General features: G+C 44.0%; 1 protein-coding gene across 1 annotated transcript in view; it reads right to left on the reverse strand.

Annotated features, from left to right (window-relative positions):
* CNGB3 (cyclic nucleotide gated channel subunit beta 3) overlaps nt 1-24,679 on the reverse strand; it is a 114,829-nt gene that overhangs the window by 10,855 nt on the left and 79,295 nt on the right. The window contains exons 10-14 of the mRNA XM_090037704.1: nt 9,759-9,900; nt 7,966-8,125; nt 7,049-7,146; nt 4,881-4,964; nt 953-1,071 (exon numbers count right to left, since the gene is read on the reverse strand). Of these exons, the coding sequence (XP_089893830.1) occupies nt 953-1,071; nt 4,881-4,964; nt 7,049-7,146; nt 7,966-8,125; nt 9,759-9,900 (603 nt within the window). The remainder of the gene's footprint in view (nt 1-952; nt 1,072-4,880; nt 4,965-7,048; nt 7,147-7,965; nt 8,126-9,758; nt 9,901-24,679) is intronic.

Consider the following 24,679-nt stretch of genomic DNA (forward strand, 5'->3'; position numbering starts at 1 on the left):
TGGCCAGGCAGACCCCAGCTGCGATCCCTCAGTGGGAGGGGGCAGAGAGGGGGCAATAAGCCCCCTCTCTGCCCCCTTTGCCTCAGGAGGCCATGCCAGTCGGTGTCTAGCCACACCCCACCGCTGCTCCGGCTAGAGCGGAGGGGCAGAGCCAGCTCTGCTGTCTGGAGCAGACAACACAGCCCAGCCCAGCTCAGGGCTGAAAAGCATGCTGGGATGCTAGGCTCTGGTTAACTTAAACCAGGAAGAGGTCTGGGACAGAAGTTGCATAAACCAGTTTGACCCAAATCAGTTAAGTCTGATACGACATTCAAGCAGGTTTATCTTAAACCCATTTCAGCCCTTTTGAAACTGGTTTATGTGCACTGAACGTCTGTTCTGTTACAGGTTCGAACCAGTATCTGATCACTTAAACAGGTTTATGTGTAATTTTTGTCCCTAGCCCTGGTGTTTGAAGGCATCTTATGTCACTGTACAAACAATAAAACAATTAAAATGGAACAATTATTCTTTTAGAATGGTCCAGCGAGTTTTGTCTGGTTCCAGTTTAAGAACACTCATTATGCATTATTCACCCTCTCAGATCTCACTACTTGAAAATGTATTCTTGATGATTCCATTAAATTTTCCTTTGCACACTTTCATTTCCTTGGTATTTGTCTTTTTGGGTTCTCATACCCCAGCAGTTCTTAATCAATTATCTACATCATGAAAACTTTAAAGTCAGATATTCTTTTTGTCAACCTGTCTGCTCACATCCCTCTACCATACCTTCCCTTCAGCAGCCATCCTGCTTACTATGAAGAAGTTACATGAAATAAATACTATTCGCTAAATGTTTTACTTACTGAATGACAACCACAGTTGTGGAATTACAGTCTTAAAACAGATTTTTACATTGAGCATTTGATCAACTTTAAAAAATAGCACTTAAAAACAGTTATAGGAGTACCTGATCTCCCCAAATACTGCTCCTGCTTTCAGGGTAACAAGGATTTTTGTGCTGTCAGGGCCTCCAAGAACATGAACTTCTCCCTGTTTGATGATATACATCTCTCTGCCAATTTCTCCCTGAATGCACAAATACATTAGAAACCTCCTGAGTTTCAGCAAATTAACAAACACTTTTTTGAATAATCTGACAAACATAACTTAACCAACCGCATTTGTCATATGTAAATTTACCACTTTAATGCAAAAAGAAAGATGATTTTGTGATATCCCAACTCTCATTGAGTAACACCTTATTCCAGATGCAGTCCTACTAATATTGATACCTACTGAAGTATTGTGAGCTATGATTCAGCATCAGTAAGGAAATCCGTGCCATCTATGGAAAGTGGCCATATAATTAACATCGTACTAGTTAGCTTTCATTGGCATGAATTAATTCTGATGGGATCTGAAGTGATTCAATAATATATTTAACAGAAGACAGTTTATGAAGAATGTTGTGCTTAGCTGTAATTCAGCCTTTTTATTTCTAATCATCATTTACAGAACTTAAAAGGAATATCAAGAATAATCAACTAACCAAAGCTCCTACTCTTTCCTGTATATTTACTAGCCAATTGAAGATTTTGCTAGCTGTTTAGTTAGTACCCAGATGAAGAAGATTTTAACTGGATATAAAGGATTGATATAATTAGAATACATAATGAAATGCAGCTGTAACAAAGTAATTTAACAGGTAAAAGGACAGGGTGATAGGATACCTAGGTATATATTACAAACATTAACAGTCCTCACAACATCCCTATGAAATAAGAATGGGGATATGGAGACATGGGACTCTTTAGCCTGGAAAAGCGTAGGCTCAGGGGTGATCTGATGGCCACCTATAAGTTTATCAGGGGTGACCACCAGGATCTGGGGGAACATTTGTTCACCAGAGCGCCCCAAGGGATGACGAGGTCGAACGGTCACAAACTCCTGCAAGACCGTTTCCGGCTGGACATAAGGAAGAATTTCTTTACTGTCCGAGCCCCCAAGGTCTGGAACAGTCTGCCAGCGGAGGTGGTTCAAGCACCTACATTGAACACCGTCAAGAGCAAATTGGATGCTTATCTTACTGGGACCCTATGACCCCAGCTGACTTCCTGCCCTTTGGGCAGGGGGCTGGACTCGATGATCTCCTGAGGTCCCTTCCAGCCCTGATGTCTATGAAATCTATGAAATTATTCCTATTTTACAGACGTGAAAACTGAGGCAGGGAAGTGAACTGACTTTAATAGAGCAATACTACAGTTCGATGGTTTTTCGATTAGCTTGTGAGGATTTGATTTTTGGGGGTAAATGTTGCTAAATGGCATTTTCACCTCACACTTAGGGACCAAAGAAGAAACATTTCCATCCTTATTAATAAAAATAGAGGGGAAGAACAAAAAGGAGTTGCAAACTGAAGTAGAGGGGCCAGTCTCTTTAAAGCTGAAATCAATAGGCAGCCTAATGACTTGTCAGTTAAACAATTAGCTGCTTGTTCACAGGTTCCAGGAAGCAGCCTGGAGAGAGACAACAGGCTACTTAAATCCCTACCTGAAGCCCAGGCTGAGTGGAGGGTCGGGTCGGGTCGGGTCGGGACGGGACGGGACGGGACGGGACGGGTCGAGTCGAGTATTAGAGCTGGACTGGGAATTCCTGATACCTGAGTGGAACAACTCAGGTGCAGAAAACTGGAGAGAAACTTTAAAAAGAGGTGAAGTAGCCTACTGGCAAGACTGGTACATGGAAAGAAAGACTGTAATTAGAAAGGATACAAGTTTTGGAGTTTTCTTGGCCTTTTCATTGTTTATTTGCCATCTCGGGGGCAGAAGATCTTTATGTTTTTAATTTAAACTGATAAAAATTGAAATAAATGCTTAAAATAAACATTATTATCAGTCAAAATTAATAAAAAATAAAATTCAGATTCTGCCAAGTCTACTTTTAGAGTAGACATTGCCAGGCTTAATGCTTTATGCAAGCTAATTGGGCAGCGCCTAGTATGCCCGTCTTTCCAGATCTCTGTAAATCCATTGGTGACTTTTCTTCAAAATTCTGTATAAGGATCCAGTTACACCTTTACATTTGAATTAATAGAAATTGGGTTAGCTTCTCAAAAAGTCCTGCTTTTTAGCTGTATACCATGCCTGAATGTCATATTTATGTAAAACACCATATTTATATCTAATATTTAAGGATCATATGAATCTAATTACAAGATCAAGGTCTTAATCTGTTTTTATCACTTGTGTATTATGGCCTTGTTACACCTTGCAGTTTGAGCTGCTCAGAGCAGTCACACCATATAGCTAAACTTTTGATTGTCCCTGACCAGCACAGCTGTGACTTGCCACTAGAGGGATGGTGAGCAGGGGCCTGACTAGGAGCCACAGCTGTGACTTGCCACTACAGAGCTGCTGAGCCAGGCGAGGCTTCTATCCCTGCTCTAGGCTGGGGTGTGTAAGAGATGGGTTGGGGGGTGGGAGGGAATGAAGCTGGGAGGCAAAGAGTTAATGGGATGGAGGTGGGTAATGAAATGAGAAGTAGAAAGGAAATGGAGGTGGGGAAATGAAGGAAGTCAGCTACTGAAGGATAAAATAAAAAGTAAAAATAAAAATATAAAAAATAAAGAGAAAGTAAATTTAAGAAGGCCTCATGTTTTAATAAAGTGGAGTGTGGGGGTGCTGGTTAGGCTTCTTGGGATCACTGGGAGGTAGGAGCAGTGAAGGATGGTGCTACTGGGGGAGCTGCTGCCCTGCCCCAGGAAGCCTCAGCTTATAGAGACCTGATCTGAACCCCTAGGTATATTACTGGGTGTAACCACTTATTATTGTATTAAGGTAGTTCATATAATGAGCTTGTTTGACAATAAGAACATGTGTGGTGAGCAATTAATCTCAGGGTAAGAAGCCTTAATGAGGTGTAAACAAATCAATGTGGGCTGTTCCAGCATGAATTAACCAGTATGTCTATGCTGGTCTAAGTAGTGCCTTTAATATTGAAAACCTAGCCTTGGGTAAATGGCTAGTGTTATTTACATGATTAAAACAGCTGCCCACTATACTGGGACTGTATCTGGGAATCTTGGAAAGCACCACGGATCCCACTGTCCTATATAAACACCGAACAAAAAGATAGTCCCTGTCCCAAAGAGCTCGTTGCATTTGTTCGATTTCATCCCTCATACCCCATCTACCTTCCTCCTCTTGTTATCTGAGGCCCCAACCATGCAGTAAGCTCCATGAAGCTCAGGCTAATGTTAAGCTTGACAAGTCTCGTGGTAGGCACGTTGATTAGTCACTGAAGTCAATAGAAGAATTCCCAGTGCATAAATGTAATTACATCATTAGCCTTTGCAGGACTAAACACTTTTGGGACAGGACCATGTCCCTGTATGTTTTTAAGCCACCTAGTGCATTGGGACCCAATTTGAACTGTGGCCTCAGAGTGCTTCTATAATACAAATATTTAAACAGATGGAGCATATACAATGTTTAAATTTGGGAACGTATTAGCATCACAGATTGTGCTCAGGAGCCAAATTTTGTGTTTGCATGTAAAAGTTTTTAACTTGTATCTTCTGTAACTTCTATTTTAAAATATTCCAACTTAATGATGTGTCACCAGATAAGTTGTATGTATATAAAGCAGTTTCCCAGGCTACCAAAATGTTATTTGATAACATAAGTAATAAAATCCATATTGTCTTGTTCCAGCTTGAAACTTGAGAGCATATTATTATTATTATTATTGTCGTTATCACTCAGAATATCATAATTATTTTATACTGTTTAATTCACCCAGGATTAATTTTGTTTAAAGCATGCTCTTGACCTATATCTGAACTCTTCTTATATGCTTATTGCTCTTGTGTATGAAAGATAAACAGACAAGCTCACCTTTTTGCAGACAAAGTCACCAGGTAAATACACAATGGATTTCAATCTTAGCAGCACGTCGTAAATCATTTGAGTATCACACCCCTGTTAAAAATAATTACAATTGTGCTGTACTTGGTACAGTGCTTGAAATGATTACTGGTTCTTACACAGGGCAGCAAGAGACAGCTGTACAGGAGTGTGCTGAGCCAAGGTTGCAGGAGCCAAATGTGAAGCTTAAGCATCATAAAGATCAATTTCTTGAGGGCTGAGAAACTCCTGAAGCAACTACCTATTAACGTATTTATAGAAACAGCCATCACTGTATTGTCTAAAGACCCCAACCCAATCTTTTCTGGGTTTTCACCTCATGAAATAATAGTCTAAATGTGAGAAGTCATTGCATCTGACACTCAGATTAGTCTTTGAATGCACCTAGTGTTGTAATTAAGCCTGAGGGAAAACTGCTGTAGTCTATTTTGTACTCTTTCCACTGCTTAGCCATAAAGAGCCACAAAACCATCCTAGAAAATTCCCTCGCTGGACCTTGCATCCTGTCCCCACCTGACATAAAGGGCACTATTTTAAACTAATCCTCTACTGGTGTAATTAAGGACCTATAGCAGTGGTGCAAAAGTCTGGCAGCAACTCATAATAGGATCAAAGTAGGCACTTGTTGGCCTTCAGTTTTATCAGCTGAAAATGAGTGTTGGACACTTCCCCCATTTCCTGAACCAAGAGGATTTAGGGGCAGGAGAAAATCCCACCCCCAGAGTGTCACAAAGTCAGAACTTCTGGAACAAAACCTGTGACATGGGAGACTTTTTTCTTTTTTTTTTGTGGCTTGATGTCATTTTGGCAAGCCTGCTACAGAGGGATGGTATTAATGCATTTATAGGCTCTCATGCCTACATTACCTTACTACATGCTGGTCATGAGTTAATGTATCCCTGAAATGCTCCTAAGAGTTAGGAACAAATTACCGGTATGCCCATTTCACTGAGAGAACTCTCAGACTCAGGAGGGATAAGTGACTTGTCCAATGTCTCCTAAAAAAATTGGTTCCTAGTCTGTAAATTCAGGGTACAGAAGACCCTCCCTTCCACTGGCATAGCTAGATCTACTTTGACCTCTCCATAAGGCTTCTGCTACCGTGTCTTTCCAGGATACACCGCACACTGTTCCAGCACAGCCAGTGAAGTGGAGCTGCCAGAAGCCAGGCAGGTGTGCATGCTGTGTGGTGGTTTTCCTCTGGTAGTTGCTGTGCTAGCAGAAACTCCCCCCACCTCCCAAAGCTGTAGACAAGGACTAAATCTATGTGTTAACTATTACTTAATAATAATACTCTAACTGGCAGTAAAAAGGATGGGTCACGTCTCTTCTTGGTGTAAATCTGCAAGCTCCATGTCTTCAGTGGGTACGGGGATGGTTGAGCAATATATTTATACTAGTGACAGATCTTGTCTTATGTTAACTGCTCGTTATTACCCTTGGCAAAGGATTTAGTATTAAAACTATCGTGTGTCATTACTTTTTCTTTCTAAACCAAGATATAATGATTTTGCATTTTTGCCCTGGCAAAACATGACATTTCTTACTAATTCTCTGGCAAAGATCCAGTCTTCAGCTATCATCCCTAATTTGCTTGCCGTTTACTAAGTCATTAGGAAGTCCATTCACATAAAGCGGCCATTGTCTAGAATATCAGGTTCCTGTTGACATTCAGAAAAGATAACAACATTGGCTGGCAAAAATGGGCAAAAGATGATGTAGATCTTACCAAAGTTTTTTTTTTTAGTAGTTTCTAGAGGGGAGGGGAGGAGAGAGGGTCTGGCTTAAAAACACTCTTCTGCACCCCAAAGATTAGTTTCCTCAGAAATGACACGCAAACTACACCCTCCTTTGTCACCTCCAAACCTGGTCTCTGATGTCAGCCTAACCATACTGATATAACTACACAGTATTTCATTTAACTCGTTCTTTTTTTTTTTTTTTTTTGGCTTCCACTTTGGATGCAGAGACAAGCACTTGGCCCAGTGCACTTGAGCTTCCATAGACTTTGCAGATTTTTGGCCTTATTTTGCCTTTTTATGTTTAATTAATAACATGTCTCTTGTAACAAATGTAAAATTAGATTTGGTATCTCACAAGTACAGCATTTTGCATCATTCTCCTTTAAAAGTACTTGCTTTGAATAAGTCAACTTTATTGAGAATGGCAAAGTTCACATCAATAGCAATGGCTAGCTGCATTTTGGCTGGCATCTGCTCCAGTAATTCTGATTCATCTGCAAGAGAAAAAGTCCCAAATACCTAATTACAAAGGGTAAGTACAAATAAAAATGGAGATGGAGGTAGGTACAATCTACAGCTAGGTAGATTGTGTCCCTTATATCAGGGCTGTCCAGTTGGTGGTTCACAGGGCACATGCAGCCTGCAAAGGATTAAATTGTGGTCTCCAGGTTCTCACCTGCCCAGCACTCCCTGAGTTGGTCCCACTGCAATAGCAGCTGGAGCCTCCAGTCTCTCCCCCCCACATCTTTCAGCTGCCACTTCTTGCCTCAACCTCAGGCAGTGGGGTAGTGTGCATAGCATGGGGAGCTGAGGAGGATCCAGGCCATGTGCAAGAGTGGGGGAAATACTGTGCCCCTCACAGGGCTGTAGTGGGGGTATGCCAAGTGCAAGAGTGGGGGGGGATACCAGCATGGAGCAGTGTGGGGAGGAGCATCTAATCAGTGTACAGTGCACAGTCCAGTGGCCCATGGCTCACCTGGTGCAGCCCCCACTGGCACAGTCCCTGGGGGCTTAAAATTTGACAGACCTTTATTATATATATAACATAGTGAGAGAATATAATAGATTAACTCTCTAATACATAGTTTGTAAGAGGGAATGTACTTTTCCACAAAAAAATTGCCTTAAATTATACATCATTTCCAGAATACTAGCCAGATGTATAAAACACACATATGTCAAGCAGCACATTGGATTGGGTTTTGAAGTGAATTAAATATCCTGTCTTCCCCTTTTCCATTTCCTATATAGAAAATTTCAACTGTGAGTCATCACTGTGTGATTGGAGGTGAGAGGTTTAAGAGTCATCTTACCCAGCATTCCTTGAGAGTCCCACGTATATTCATACCAGTTTCGCACACGATTCTGAACCATTTTTGGAATGGTATAGGTGTTCATGTAGGAGATTGTGTTGTCCATACAGGAACGATAGTAGTTGTGCCCTGCTGTGGCTGCACCAATTACATCCCGCATCTGCAAATATCAGTTGTTACTACACAGCACATTTCAGTGGAAATAATTTCAATTGTAATCCCTTGCTGTTACCATGAAAAATAAGTAAAATGTTTGTTTACAAATGACTAAGTAGAAATCCAGCTATATTAAATAGTTCATTTTATCTGTTTTTTTAAAAAAGAGAAAATAAGTGTTTGCTGGTTGTTTCCCGTATTATAACTGCCTTGGAATCCCGCTGCTAATTTTTTATATATGTACAATAATAGTTACAATCTTCAACACACTTTTCTCTCATGTTGCCAAGTTAGCATGAAAAATAGTTACCTTATTTGTTATTTCTAAGTAAGATATTTTGGATAGAAGCAAATATTTTTAAATAAAGATACTCCTTTAAAATTTACTAATAAAGCCTTTCTTTGAACAACAGCAAATCAGAAGTGAAGGTGAAGTGCATTAAGTTCTAGTAGCACTGTCAGCTGATACTTCTAAAGTTAAGAGTCTTTTAATGTTTCTTCTGGTAATTGTGTTTGAATTGCTCATAAAGATCCAGTTTGAACTGGAAGCTGATCTTAAAAGTCTGAGCACAGGAATGCAAAGTTCAATAAAAAGCCATTAAAAATATATATATATATTTAAGTAATATTAGCACATTCTCTTGTTCTACAACTACAGCTACAACATTAGTAGAATATCCTGAAATGTTGATGACCAATGGGTGTTGTGATTGTGTGCCAAATTCTGTTCTCATTCACTGCAAATTGAAAGTAACTCTACTGAGCTCAGTAGACACTGATGTGGATTTACAGAAATAAAAGAAAACAGAGCTTGCCCAGTAATTTTAAGCCCTTTTTACAACATAGACATTATTTATGGACTGTTGCTCACATATTCATGAATCTCTATTGAGGCTTTGATCCTATGATTGACACTGCACTGGTGTGGAAGTCCATTTTGCATGAAGTCTGCTGTTCACTTGGGATTTAATAAGGGACTTAGATTAGACCAGAAAAAGATTAGGCTTGCAGATTGTAAACTCAGAGGTTACACTGGCTATCTAGATTGTCTTCAAAACTGCTTTATCATCCTGCCAAATAATGTCCAGTGTGTTATATGTAAATAAAAACATTAATGCAGATAATATCTATAATTAAATGCAAAACCAGATGTTAAAATTACAGTTTAACCATGTGGGTGAACTAATAAATAATGCTCTCCCAGGCTAGGTGGTTCACAGAGGCATTTCATATAAAATGGTTTAAACAATTCATGTGTTCTCATCTTGCAATCTGATCCATAGAAGCTGACCTCTATATTGAGTTTAATCAGCCTGAATCCAACTGTGGGACTGGAACCAGGACCTGGAAGATTGGGATTTTACTGTGAATTATTAAGGGAGGCACATGATGTAACTGGTGTACATAAATATAATGTTAGGAAAAAATAAGAAGGCAGCAATTCTGAACGGACTTTTCAGTCTCTCTGTAATCCAGAGTTTTCTAGATCTAATATTCAAGATTATGTATATGAATGAGACTTAAAGTAACAGAATTGGAAGGGAACTCAAGGCCACTGAGTCTAACCCTCTACACATCATCATTCCATAGGAATGATTTATACTAATGAAAATCTAGCAATTACTTTCTTTGTTTACCTGACCAATTAAGCTGGAGAACACAAAGACACCCAAGAAATAATTCAGCAGTTGAAAGATTATCTCAAACAGGTTTTGTGGTTCTGGAAGGCCACCAATGGTAATTAAACTGCGAATTGCCCAGTAGTAACACTTCAGGTACCTGTGGATACAGATAGCATACATTTTTTTTAATTGATTTCAGTGGAACAACCTACATGCTCAAGAAAGCATGCATTTTGATGTCTTAATCTGAAACCTGTCAGTCAATCTGTATTCCATCCATTTCCTCCTTTCTATACTTAGCTTATAAAATCTTTAGGCCAAGAAATTTTTCCCCCTGTATTGTTTTAGCATGCTAGCATCTTAATTTATGACTGGAGTTCCTAGTCACTACATTACTACTAAACAGGAGATCAGATTAGATTATAATTTAGTTAAACTAAAATTAGATTGATACTAGAATTTAGCTGTGGCACCAGTGCTACCTCCCTTTCTTTGCCAAAGATGCCATGGAAGAACATTAACCCAGTTCCAAATTTCATTTGAAACATGGTATGGTGTCCTACTACCACCCACTTGCATAAATTAGGTTTTTTCAAACAAGTTTGTAATGTTAGTGAAAAACTGTATTGCTTTTTCCTTTTATGATTTAACCTTTTAGTAAGAAATTGAAGCTTTAAAAATAATTCAAAACAACTAGTTTATATTTATAACCCAGTCTTCTGACTCTCTAAACAAACTACGTTTAACTTTCCTAAGCTTATTAGGAAATGAAGTCCATTTTCCCCAACTGTACAATAAAGCCTTCAGTTTTACATATAACCTCAGCTCAGCTTCATGAACAAGCAAGGCTTTTTACATTTAATAAAATGTATTCCATTTAGAAAGAAATTTAATTAGCAAAACATAATTTCTCAGATCTCTCTCCTGAAAACAGCTTTGGTATATGTCTTAACGTCTGTGCTGAATCCTGAAAGAAGGTGATCTTTTTGCAGACTTGGAAACTTACTTAACAGACTTGGGAATTTTAACTTACTAATACCAAATATATCCAGTCCTTGGAGAGGTAGTGTCATTAATATACTATAGAGTACAACTTGAGCTTTATGAAAGGGCAGTTTCGTATAAGTATAGTGAAACCTGCATTAAAGGTAATCTCTTATAAGGAATTGTCTATTTGAAACTACTTTAAAGTGTTCCCAAAGCTTTTAATACAGTTTTAATTGACCTTTCAGTTAAACACCAGCATCTACTAAGCAATTGATTTTTGCTAGTCAATTGGTCACTTTAGACTGGTTTTACTATAATGAAATTTAGTACTGAGCATTTTTACCACAATTATCTACATGTAGCTAGAATCATCTTTCTTAAAAAAACCCAGAACACTGCCTATATAGTCTCTTTCCTCTTGTTGTGGCATGAGCAGTTAATTAAATTAAACCTCTTTATTATTTGCACAGTTTCATAAGGTCACCGTTTAGCCCCCTTTCAGCAAAGTTAGAGGAATTGGTGGCTCGTCTCACAGTTCTGTGAGGTATGCCCCTTGTAAAAAACATTATGTTCATGTTTTACAAGCATCACAGTCGTACAGGTAACATAATAGCCACTGTTCAGGCCTCCTGATCAGTTCCTGTGGATAGCAACCTCCCCATTTATGTCCACCTGTGGCAGGAGAGTCCACTTCCCCATTCAAGTCCACCTATGGCCATTTAAGTGTTGTACCTGAAGGTCTGCTGTGGTAAGTCTCCCTGCAGCCTATGCTCTTGGTTTTCTGACCCTGTCCAGCTCTGCTTATTGACTGTGGCTGTTTAAAGATTCTCCTTGACTTTGGGAACTTGGTCTCTGACTCCAGATCCCTGATTTGGCCTGTGGCTTGGATTCTGCCCCTCAGTTTCCCCCCTCAGATTTGGTAACTTAGTCTCTGAATCTAGAACCCTGACTTGGCTTATAACTTGACTCTACTCCTAGAATTCTCCCTCGGTTCAGGTACCTTGTATTCGGACTCTAGTTCCTGGTATCTCTGGTGCCCTAACCATTAGGCTGGACAACCTACAACATAGGCCTTACACTGGGTGCCCACTTAGAGGGGCTATGAGGACTGCTGTTTCAGCCAGCCCAGTTGCCACAGCCAGCCCTGCCCTTGTCACCCACGTCGCAGAACCTGACTGTTATGCCTCTGTTTCAAACTCACTGAACATATTGGGAATATCATACTTATTTTAAACTGTAGCTTTAAGAATGCAGGTGTAAGAAAGGAAGCATTGCTACTCTTGGACTAGCAACGTTGAGAAATTAACAAAGAAAACATAACACAGTATACCAGTGGCATTCAGCATGATAGAGAATGTATTGCTACTTCTTGGCTATGCCCATGGGCCTTTGTACAGTGCAGAGAATTCAGTGTTAATGGTAGAGGGAGCCCCAGGAGCATCAGGGGTTAGTCTCCATGTTGTGTGCATACACACTTAAGAGTTAGTGTCCATCCATCAGTGACGGTATACTTAAAGCAGTGTGCATATTTTAGTGATTTTTATTTTTTTTACTTCAAAGGAGACTTTTCACAAGGGTGAGTCATCTGGGCTAGGGACAGATATTCAAAAAGCCTGAGCCTGAATTAATTCAATCTTTTCAGGTTAGTCTAACCTGCCTAGATTGAATCAGTTTGCAACCATACAGAAATTCCTTCTGGACTGAAGAAATGCAGGCACATACCTGCAGTGGTTCAAACTAGAAGCCAGAGGTGGGGTGGTGCTAGAGTAGCCCTCCCTTCCCTTTCATGATGCTGAGCTGAGAGTGGGCATGGCCAGGACCTGGCAGGATGCTCTGATTAGGGAGGGGTGTAAACTCCCACCCTGCCTGCACCATCCCAGGCTTTTGCCTGCTTTCTGCTCAAGGGGAGGGAGTGTTTCAAGCCCCCGGCCCCTGGCTAGCACTATGAGACAAAGGGGGGGGGGTTGTGCAGTCCATGCACCTGTTGAAATCTTCATACTGTCTGCAAATCTGACAAGTGAGGGAGTGGTGCAGGGAGCTGATAACACAGCTTTTATCAGCCCATCAACAAAACAAAGCCTCTGTCATTAGTTTAAGCTCTTCTTAAACAGCTTTTTCCAAGGAAGGAATGGTGGGACATTACCAGATGCCCTGTAGATTAGCTCCAAAAAGCCCTAAATGCACACTGTTCTGTCTGCCTGTACCAATTAAATTGGAGACACTCACACAGAGACAACTCTCAGTATTAGCTAGCATAGCACATGCTTAGGGTCTGTGGGGCTGGGGTCAGTGCTGTGGGAGCTAGGATGGAGGGAGGGGAGGATCCCTGCTTAAGCATTGAGCAGTGGGGGGGGGGGCAGGGGGAAGCCAGGTAGACCTTGCTGTACCTGCAGTCTCTGCCAGAGCTCCAGCTATGAAGCAGAGGGGTGGGGCCATCCCTGTTCTCTGGAGCAGAGAGCCCAGCCCAGCACAGCCCAGCATAGCACAGCCCAGGGCTGCAAAGCATCTGGGATGCTGCGGGGGGTCTGGTTTAATTTACACCAAGAAAGGGTCTGGGACAGACATTGCACAAACTGGTTTGACCCAAATCAGTTAAGTCTGATTTTACATTCAGCCAGGTTTACCTTAAACCAGTTTCAGCCATTTTGAAACTGGTTTATGTGCACTGAACTTATGTTCTGTTACAGGTTTAAACCAGTTTCTGATCACCCAAATTGGTTTATGTGTAAAGTCTGTTCCTAGCCGTGGTGCTTACTATCTTTCAGATACAGGTTTTATATGTTTCTCTTTCCCTTAATTTATTGTTTTTTCTTTAATCTGAAATCAGAGTTGCATAACTAAAACATAGACAGTTCTTTGTGTAAAAAATGAAGAAATGTAATTGTTAAAAGAAAACAAAAAGAGCTAGAAGAAAGAGTTTCCAAATTCAATGGTATTAGTAGATCTGCTTTCTACCAGCTAGTATATCTGGAAATCATCATTGTTGGGCATACAGCAACTGGATAACTCTAAAATTACTGTTAAAACAAACAACAAAGTAGAGAAAAGAGTGGCATTTTCCCTCTACATAATGTAGACAGTATGTTTAGCCCTCAGGCAATCCAATCATCAGATTATTCCCTGAAGTAATTATAGACACATAAACATTCATAAACACTGCAAGTAAAATGTCCAATAACTCTGCCAGTGGAAATATTTCTTTTTCATAAAAGTTCATTTCAGAATACGCTAAACTGGCTTACATGGATTTGGTTAAAATAGTTAAAACTTTGATTTGTGTGAAGAACTTCATATAATGCACAAAGTGCATGTAGTTTTCACGTTTTAAAGTGGTACTTTTGTATCTGTTTCAGTCCAGTAAGGCATAAAGCTTTGTTCATTGGACTCTTCCAAGAATACATTTGGGACAGACCAAGGAGAGCTTGAAGTCATTTGTGTGACCCTAGCATCAAATGACTTAGCTCCTGAAGGTTCTTCCCCTAAAACACCATGTTAGTGAACAATAGCTCGCTCACCTCAAAGACTGAGGCAGCCACTACACAGCTTCTATTCAAATAAAAAAGAATGAAGTAGCTACCCCATGAATGCAAAGTTCTCAGACTGAACCCCCACCCCTCGCCCCTGCAAAATAGCTGTTTTGGCATGTCTTTAGTTGTTAACAGACAGTGGAGCAAAAATATTGGAGTCATAAGACCCACAGTTGCAATTATAAATTATAATTATCCTATTATAGTCCTATATATTCTATATAATTATAATTATCCAATTATAAGCAGGACTTAAGGCAATTCATGATAGGATTAAAAATGAGTGGTGAGAGGTAGTTAACCATACTAGTCTGAAGCCAGGCAGAAGGCAGGGTAGAGATGAATCTTATAGACTAAAAATGGTCATATTTGACAAAACAGACTGAACAGTGTAATGGGTACCAGCTGGCATGGTAACTAACCTGAATTTAAATATGCAAGTTAGATCATCCACAAGCAACTGTGGTTAACATGTTTTTTCTTGGTCTTGATTTAGCCCAAGACTAAGTAAAGGAACAAAATAAAAGGAACAAAACTTTGTGTCCTGGTGCAACTGTTTGTAGATGGCCTGCCTAAACATATTAGTTCATTCAAGTTACTGTATTTAGTCAAATATAAGATGACTGGCTGCATCTACACAAGTGGTGAACTGCTCAGTTGTTACTGTCCATTTATTTAGTACTTCCATGAGCAAGTACTAAATGACCACACAGTAACCAACATTACTGCACAGTACCATCGCCGCATGTTTTTTTAACGCTACTGCGCAGTAGCAACAAGCTATATGTCTGTAATTACTTCAGGGAATAATCTGATGATGCCAGCCACTAACCCTGTGGTGACAATTCTGCACAATAGTAACGAGCTACTGTGAAGCTACTGTGAAGTAGCTCTTTACTATTGTGCAGAATGGTCACCACAGCGTTAGTGGCTCAACAACACTACTGCGCAGCAGCACAAGCTACCGCATAGTAGCATCTCATGTAGACACACCTTCTGACTATAAGTTATCCCCCCAGTCATTAGATTCTATAGATGGAAAATGTATAAATTTGTTATAATTTTCCATCTATAGAATCTAAACATTGGACATTTGCCTTGAATTTGTCCTCCTCTGCAGCTCAAGTAATAAATCTAGGGGGATCATGTGTCCCCTTTGCCCTCTGCCCTGCCCCAACTTCTCCCTGGAGCCCCTTCCCCTTTTCCTGTCAGACCCTACTCTCCTTGAATACATGTAAGTAAGGAGCAAATTTGAAAACACTGAACTTGAAATAAACATACCCATAGTAATTTCCATATGGGAAAATTCCTACAGGTTCCCATAGACTTAATTAATCCAGTATTAATGCATTTTACCTTTCTGAAGCTGCTGCAAGTTTTATCCCAGGTGCTGCATACACATACTTTTAAGCAGCATGTTTGTACCTATTTATATATAGTTGTCACAGGAGCACTGAGGTGCCCTGTTCCTAAGCAGTGGAGAAGGGTAGCTGCCAATCTCTAGGGCAGCTCAGGTGCTGGTTGCTGTGGCAACCAGGCGGGTCAAGTGACCAGAAGGGGGCAGGGCTGCGCCTTTATAAACAGCCCAAGCCAGAGCCTAAAGGGCAGTTCCCTTCTGGCAGGAGCAGGAGCAGGAGCAGGAGCAGGAGCAGGAGCAGGAGCAGGATGACCACCTGAGCGGCTATGGCATGGTTAGAGAGCCAAGGAAGCGTAGACTGTGTGTTATAAGCCAAAAGGCTTCTTGTTGTTATGTTGCAGCCGTTTGGCTCATGGTTTAGTTATCGTTACACCGGAGGACTGGGTGAGGCTGTAGGGGCGTGAGGAGGCCTCACGGATCTCCCCAGCTGCGTGGGGGTTCCTAGTGCCCTGTGTGGGTAACAGAGTAGCGCCTGGGGTGGCACAGCTATTCAGTGCTGAGGCGGCACAGCGGGTAGCCCTGGATGAATGATAGTGAGAGGCCCGAGCAGGGCGGAGGACCCCGCTCAAGGGGCCGAGCACCAGAGTGAAGCCTGTAGGGACTCATGTTGGGCTCCAGGTGTGGGAGCCACACGAGTGGAAGCCTAGGGTGGGTGCTGTAAAGACAATTAGCCTGGTGAGGGTGACCCAGGGGCTATTTAGGGCCAGGAGAAGGTGCCGAGAAGCCGTGGGAGCGGGCACGTGCTGAAGAGGCCCCAGGCGGGGTATGTACAGTATAAAGCCACTCTGAGGAGGGGGCATGTATTATTGACAGTCACCCCAAGATGGGTGCGGTCTAAAAGGTGTTCCAGAGGGCTTCCGCAGCAACAGGAATCCCAAGGAACCAGAGGGGCCAGGTAAGGCTCTGGTCGCCTGAGCCTAACTGGACTCGCATGATTGACGGGACCCAGTGGGCCTAGAGGGGCCAGGTAAGGCTTAGGTCGCCTGAGCCTAATTGGACAATCATTATTGACAGGACCCAGAGGGGCCAGGTTAGGCTCAGGCCACCTGAGCCCACTTGATACAGATAATGAATACAAATAACTAATACAGATTGCGTGACAAGCCCAGGGGCACCAGAGAAGGGCGCTGGTTGTGGGCCAAGCCCAGGGGCGCCAGGTAGGGCGCAGAAGGTTAAGGACCGGATAACGTTCAGGAAGAGCTGCGAGGCTTGGGGCGTGCTAAAAGGGAGGTAGGAGGCACGCATTGCCCATAAGGCAGGGGTGCATTGAGGCACCCCACTCGGAACAGGGAAGAGTAGTAATGCGGTGTCCAGGGCGATAAGAGGCAGCCTCCCATATCGAACCTTATAACATCAAAGACGTGGCGGGTGAGTAGAGGGTGCTGGATTGCCTGATTGACACGGCAGGGGGGCGCTAGTGAGATCACGGCCGCTCCTAGGCCCCACCCGTGACAATAGTACAAACTATGTATGATATTAGTACAAAGGGCAGAAGGCTCATGATTTACCATATAGTTCACTGGGCTGTGCCCTAGCAGAGTCTACAGCATTTCAAGTCATGGTGATCTCACAGCTCATCACTGCTCAGTATGTAACTGGATGTCCCTTGCTCATGACTGGAGCTAGATTGTTATAGTCATGAGTCCTGGGATTCTCCAAACATTTATATGCAGATGAGATGCAGGGTAACCTGGTCCACATCTACCTCATGGAGGGTGGGGCCACACTAATCATATGTGACAGACTTAGAGGGGGTGACAGAGAGATTCTGGCTGAACTGTTTGGGCCTCTGTTTAGTGATGTTTGCCAGACATATAAGGGATCATTAGAAATGGGAAAGAAAGGTGCAGCTTAACTGTTGGGATGAAGAGGAAGTTGAAATGTGTAAATGGGCTGCACTAACCTAGCCTTGAGGTAGGTTCCCATCAGTAGATTTCTTCTCATCCTACAGGCCAAGATCAGGATTATGACCTGGTCTGGCTGGAAGGCTTAGGAGGAATCGGTGGTAGCTGAAGCAGCAGTGGCAGTGATGACAGCAGCAATGTTTGAAATGGCGGCCAGGACAGGACAGACTGCACTTTGTGGAGGACTGTGGGGGAGAGTTGGGAGAAGGAAGCAGTTCTATGTGAGCATTTTCACAAGGCAGAGCTTTTGTTTGGGTGTTTCAAAGCTAGAGGTGATCTACTAGATCTCAGAAGGCTGAAATTGAAGGGACAGTGAAAGTTTGGGTGCTTGATATAAACTGTCTAATCCATATGATGAGCAACTTGGACTGGAAAGTAATGTTTAGGGATGACACGGCATACTGAAAATTCTGGGAGATCTGCAAGGAATATCAGGAAGACCCTGTCCTGGCATAATTTGATTTTTGGGGCTGTTGAGGATACCCAAAAAAGAATAGTCACAATTAAGATGTATATGGACTTTATTGAAGAGGAGAATGTAAGATTTTGGTTATCAAGGCACTGTGAGAGAGTGGAGAATGTGGAAAAGGTCCAAAACCCAGCTAAGGTATGGACCAGGTCCTGGAGATACTATTTTTGGAAGACTCAGAGGGGCAGGTGAGGTATGGCACCTACCTCCAGGTAGCCTTAGCCCCACAAAGGACTGATGATTTACTATGGGCAATCAAAATTATGTTTGAGGTACAAGGAAGACGGGTATTTACCAGTGGCCTGCCCATACAAGATTTGCATGGCATGCAGAGAGAAGGGTCATGGGATGTGACAGTATAAGCAGGAATGGAAGTGTAATTTGTGCAGAAATTTGGGTAATCTGTACCAAACAAACCCGGCCGAAAGTCCTACCCCAGATCTTTTTCAAATACAATCAAAAGAAGAAAAGCTGGCGAAAGTATAGCAGGGAAAAGTGGATAGGGAGCAGGGATGGATCTCAGGGGGCACAGATGAGAGAAGAGGAAGCATACTGAGGCAGGAGAAAAGAATAGGCCAGAGGGGGTTGGAGAGATGGGGTCCACAGAGGAGGAACATGACCCACAGCTACAACTGTGTTAGTTAACAGGAGATAATTGGGGGAAGAGTGATGCAGTTGATTAGGGAGAAGGGTGGGGAAAGGTTTAGAATACTGAACTTTTACACACCAGCATAGCAAGAGGCCTACTGCACCTTCTTAGAGGAACTGACAGTCTTCCTACTGAGAGCACCGCCTCTAATACTGGTTGGAGATTTTCATTGTATATTGGAGAAAGGGGATAGGATGGGGAGTGATACCTCAGGATGAAATAAGTCTTCATGGATACTGACAAGGATGTTAGCAGAGCATAAACTACAGGATACCCAAAAGGCAATGCCTGGAGTTGAGAGTAGGTTTATTAGAGTGGATGCTCATTTTGGGGTATGTAGACTGGAAAGTTTAAGTGGCAGAGAGAATACCAGTCTTCTTCTTGGAAAAATACTACTGAGGATAGTTTTGGAAATGGGAGAGCAAGGAACACAAGGTAGAGGGCAGTGGAAGTTAAATAGAAGACTATTGGATGACAAATAAGTGTGCAGATGGTATAGGAGCCACTATGTAGAATGGGAAGTAATGAAAAGAATGTATGCAAGTCAAGTGAGATGGTGGGAAGAATGAGAGCCTTTTTTCAGAATGTGGAGAAAAGAGGGGCCTGGGAAAAGTGGAAGAGGTTTATGAGATTGCAGTGGAGACTGCAGCATCTCCTACAACTGGCAGAGAAGAGATTCCTGGTAGTGGAGGAAATGAGACATGAAGAACCTGTTGAAGGTGTGGCTTAGAGAGAAAGGACAGAAAAACATCTTCTGTGAGATGGCTGCCTGTGTGGAGGAAGGAAAAGATCACTTTTACTTTGCCCAAAAGCAAGGGGGAAAAAGTATTATGGCAGCGTGGGAAAAGAGGAGAATGCAGCTAGCAAAGACAGAAGTGTGTTTTAGCAAAGACAGAAGCAGCAAAGGTGTTTTACTAGTATTTATACTTAAGGAAAATGTTGCATCAGGGAGCCCTTGACTCCTGTTTGGTGGGATTAAAGGCAAGCTTGAAAGAAAGTGAGAGGTATCAGCTAGAGAAGGCATGACAACTGAAAGAACTGTGGGAGGCATCCCAGACCTTCAAGACAGGAAAGGCCCTGGGGAATGAAGGGCTCCCAGCCAAATTTTACTAGACTTTTTTGGGACATAGTAAGCTCAGACCTGTTAGCAGTGTTTCAGGAGTGTCTGGAGAGGGAGCAGGTGGAGGCAGGTATGGGCCCAGGAATAACAACACTATTGTACAAGAAAGGAGAGCAGGAAGAGTTGGAGGACTGGAGGCCAATCGCCTTATTGAACCTAGATTCTAAGATAATAGACGGGATGTTTAATGAATAGATTTTAAAAAGTCATGGGAAATGTGGTCCACAATGCCCAAGCTTCTGCAGTCCCTGGCAGAATAGTAACTATGATACTGCTACTAAAAAGTGATGCGATTTGGTACTGTTAAAAACAAGGACTGAATGTGGCATTCTTGACTCTCAATTTAGAAAAAGTATATGAGCATGAATTCCTGTTTGGCATGCTGAACAGGATGGGGGTTTCACCAAAATGTCTAAGTTGGATCAAGATTTTATACAAAGAAGTAGAGTGTAGGGTAGGAGTGAATGGTCATCTAATGGAGGAAGTCAAGGTCAAATTAGGCATGAGATAGGGGTGCCCCCTGCCCCTGCTCCAATTCATCTCTGTAGTGTTGATGCAGAGGATCAGGACAAATCATGTGAGGGCATGTCAATCCACAAAGGAAAGGGCACGCAAGCAAAATGCATATTGTACATGGATGAGGTTAATATCTTAGCAAGAGACAGCATGTCCCTAAAACAAGTGATAAGCCATACTGTAAGGGGATGGGGGTGCGTCACTTACCGTGAGACCCCGATCCCCGGATGTCCCCTGGAGAGGAGGGGATACGTGTTGGACCGTCCCACTTCGCCGCTCTCACCTGCCACGACTTGATGGAAATGTGGGGGTTCACCCGTGCCGGGAAGCCGGCGGTCCACGTGAGGTACCGTACCTCCAAGGTCCAGGGGTCCTGAGGGCTCCTCCTCCCCTACACCCTCGCCCAGTCCTCCGGGATGAGCCTCCTCTTGGGGCTCACTAGTCCAAGTCCTAGTCCGGCAAAAAGGGGGGGTTTGGGTGCCCGCCCTGCCGGACCCTCACAGGGAGTTCTCACCGCACCTGGAGTCCCCAGGTGCCGTTCGCTCCTTGCAGCCTGGGGTGGCCTTACCCCTGGGAATCGTCTCCTAAGACCTGGGGGGGGTTCCCGGGGCTTATCCCCCTCCCCTCAGGTCTTCTTCCGGGCCCAAGTGGCCCGCAGCCTCCGGAGAAGGGTCCCTTCCGCCGAACCTCTCCTCCCGGCTTCGTCGGGTGCGGTGGCCACCGGCACCCGCCTTACCGTAGGGTCCTCGAGCTTAGCGGCGACCTTGGTCCACGCCGCTCCCGGCTCCGCGGCTCCCCGCTCCGTTGCCGCCGGCTCTCGCCGCTTGGCTCCCGGCTCCGCGGCTCCGCGGCTCCCGGCTCTGCCGCTGTCGGCACGGCTGCCGCTGGCTCTTGGCGCGTGGCTCTCTGCTCCGCGGCTCCCAGCTCCGCTGCTACGTGCCTTGCTGCTGCCGGCCTCCGCCGCATGGCTCCCGGCTCCGTGGCTCCCAGCTCCACCTCTGTCGGTTCTGCTGCTGCAGGCTCCGCTGCTGCCGGCTTCCGTGGAAGCCACCCTCCTCCTCTGCTCGGGGTAGGTGGTTCCCTTTTATCTTCCTGGGCCGGTCCCGCGCCGGCCCGGTTCAAGTTCCGGGAAACCTTAAGTTCCCGGCCAGGCTTCCGGGTCCGGCCCCGGAAGCGGGACGGAACTCCGGGGTTCCCCGCGCGGGCCTGGCCCCTTGGGGTCCTGGCTCCCTCACACATACAAATAAATATGAAAAGGCACTGGGGCAGAAACAAACATACAAAAAAGTAAGGTAAGTGTCTGGTGGGTGGGAAGATGGAAGGAACAGGAAAACTGGGGTTACAGGTTAAAATGGACCAAATCAAGATATTGAGAATGTAGGTAGATGTGTGACTGACAGGCGAAGTGGCCAGGGAGAAGGTGAAAGGGAAGGTGAAACAAAAACTGGGGACCTGGTACAACTGCAGGCTATTGATAACAGCATAAGTAAATGTAATTAAGGTGGTGGTACTCATAATAATACTATATGTTGGCATAGCATTCCTCTGTCATGGACCAAGTGTAGAATTCAACAGGAACTGATGGTATTCTTTTGGAAAAAGAAAAGGAAAAGGCTTAGGAAAATAACACTGTACGAGGAGAAACTGAACAGAGGATAGGGCATCCCAGATGTATTTTTGTTTGTTTATGCTAGATATGTCAGTCTGTGCTGCACAGAAGAGATAAAAGAGATCATCAAATGAGTTGGGGTTGTCTGGTACTATGCAGGGACATTAGTGCTTAAATATAATATATGTAAAAGGTCACTCTCTCAGCCCTGGGCCTGGATAATGCCTCCAATGAGAAGACTGTAAAATTTGTGAATCTGTATGGCATGCAAACAGTAACCACAACAGAGTTGGTTGATGTGACAGGCTCATGACCACTGCAGTGCTGGTGGCATGTTCTGCCTTTCTGGTTACGTTGCACTAGGGTCCACTTGCCTCCCACAACTTGTTGTTGTATGGGATTTTACCTTTTGGAGGTATCGTTCAGTGGTCTCCCTAAGATCCTGGGCAGCTGTTGGCATTTCTTCTGTGGGGCTCATCCTCCCCTACACTTAACCCCTTTCCACTTGGGTGTTATGGATTGGCATCAATAGTGTTTTGACATGATGGTGGTGCCATCCCCTCCTGCACTGAGGCCTAGTAATGTGGCTGCCCTCAGTGGTATGGCTGAGGCCAAGTAAACTAACAAAATCACAAAAGAACAATAATCCAACCAAAAAGAGCTTGAATGACACTATGGGCTGGGCAATGATGCCTACTACGCCTAGGACCTCCTTTCAGTGTGTGGGACTTCCTGGTCTTGGGTGCACCCTTTCCCCATGTGGTTTTGCATTGTGGATACCCCCTTGTTGGGCCTGTGTCTTGGGCCAGCTACTACCAGGCCACATTGTAATGTCCTGAGGAGTGTTTTTCCATGCCTAGTGATGCTCACAGCTCTACCAACTCCCCACCGGGAAGCTTTGGGTCCATGGATGTTCAGTCAGGATGTGCAAGGTTGGGAGGTTCCTAGGTAGAGTCCTCCCCTCCGCGGGTCTCAGCAGTGCCCCCCGGGCTGCCCTTTCCCAGCCCCAGCTGACCTATGTGCTCCTGCAGTGGTCGTCACAGATGCCGGTGAGCTGTGTTGGGTTTGGACCCCTTGGCCTGTCAGCTGCCACAATCAGACTGCTGTCTGGTTTGATTCCTAGTGTGGGCCAGGTGATTTGGGGATTCTTGGACTTTCCAGGGTGCTGTGCCCTGGGGAGAGCCACCGGCTTCCTGTCAGTAGTTTGCTAAGTGCCCACGTCCTCCCTGGACACTTCAGCAGCAGGACGGGCAGGCACTTCCTCTCTGGGCATGCTCACCCTACAGGGACAGGCTGGCTCCCTTCTGGCTGTGGGGAAAGCATCCAGCTCTGCTGCTGGTGCCCCTTTGTATCCACCCCTGTGGCTCAGCTCCTGGCTCCTTTTTATGCCTGGAGCTTTCAGGTGCCAGACCAACTAGTAGGGCTCCTTCCAGCCGTGTGGTGCCAACTGATGGCATGCTAGTGCTGCAATGAGTTAGGCATGAGCCTGGCACAGTAGACCATACAAAATTAAGTCTTAAGTCTGAGGAAAAAGAGACTGTATCCCCAGTGGGGAGGGGAAGAAGCACAGATAATTTGGAATAGAATATTTGACAAATGCTTAGAGAAGCAGCACTGGGACTTCGGTTGGCTGATAGCACATCAGACTGTACCAGTGTGAGTGCTCCATTACAGTGTGAATGGAATGGAATGGATTGGAATGGAATCTCCACTACTGTGTAGAAAAGCCTAAACAAACATGTCACAGGGAAGAAAGGATATGGCATGTGATATGTGAGCGTCAGTTTGCCAGAATGGTCTGCAGAAAGGAAGAGAAACTCCTACAGCAGCTGGGTGACAACAGCCAACTCATGCTAGAAGTGGTTCCATGCTGAGCGTGGGCTAGGGCCCAGAGGAAGGATGAAGGAAGTGTACTGAAAGCTGTAGTGAGATTTCACACAGCATTGTGGAAGACAAGAAACTTACTAGTCTTTCAACAACTGGAACTCTCTGTAGAGGATACCGTGCATTTGGGCTTGAGCAAACTGGGGTGGTAATGCTGGCAGGACACAAGAAAACTATGTAAGGAGCAGGTGATGGATTTATGGAAAAGAGAAGAATGGAGATACCTAGTAGATCTAGAATGAAAAGACGATGAGACCCGAGAGGCAGCAAAGCTATAGTTGCAGCCCAGGGGTTTGCTAGGAAAAGTATGACGGGGACTAAAACAGGACATATATGTGATAAGTGGTGATAGGCATTAACAGACAAGCTTGGAAAGTGACATGGAATAACACAGTATTAAGAAACAAAAGTGTTCAAGTCCCTGGATTAATGCGAATTTGGAGAAGGAAGGAATCATTGGATAATGTCCAGTTTTGGGCTCCACAATTCAAAAAGGATGTGGAGAAGCTTGAGAGAGTCCAGAGGAGAGCCACACACATGATCAGAGGTCAGGAAAACAGATCTTACGATGATAGGCTGAGAGACATGGGACTCTTTAGCCTGGAAAAGCATAGGCTCAGGGGTGATCTGATGGCGCCCCATACGTTTATCAGGGGTGACCACCAGTATCTGGGGGAACGATTGTTCACCAGAGCGCCCCAAGGGATGACGAGGTCGAACGGTCACAAACTCCTGCAAGACCATTTCAGGCTGGACATAAGGAAGAATTTCTTTCCTGTCCGAGTCCTCAAGGTCTGGAACAGTCTGCCAGCGGAGGTGGTTCAAGCACCTACATTGAACACCTTCAAGAGTAA

This window comes from Crocodylus siamensis, chromosome 3, assembly GCF_052110815.1.
Source record: "Crocodylus siamensis isolate JL-2025a chromosome 3, ASM5211081v1, whole genome shotgun sequence".
NCBI classification, from domain to species: Eukaryota; Metazoa; Chordata; order Crocodylia; family Crocodylidae; genus Crocodylus; species Crocodylus siamensis.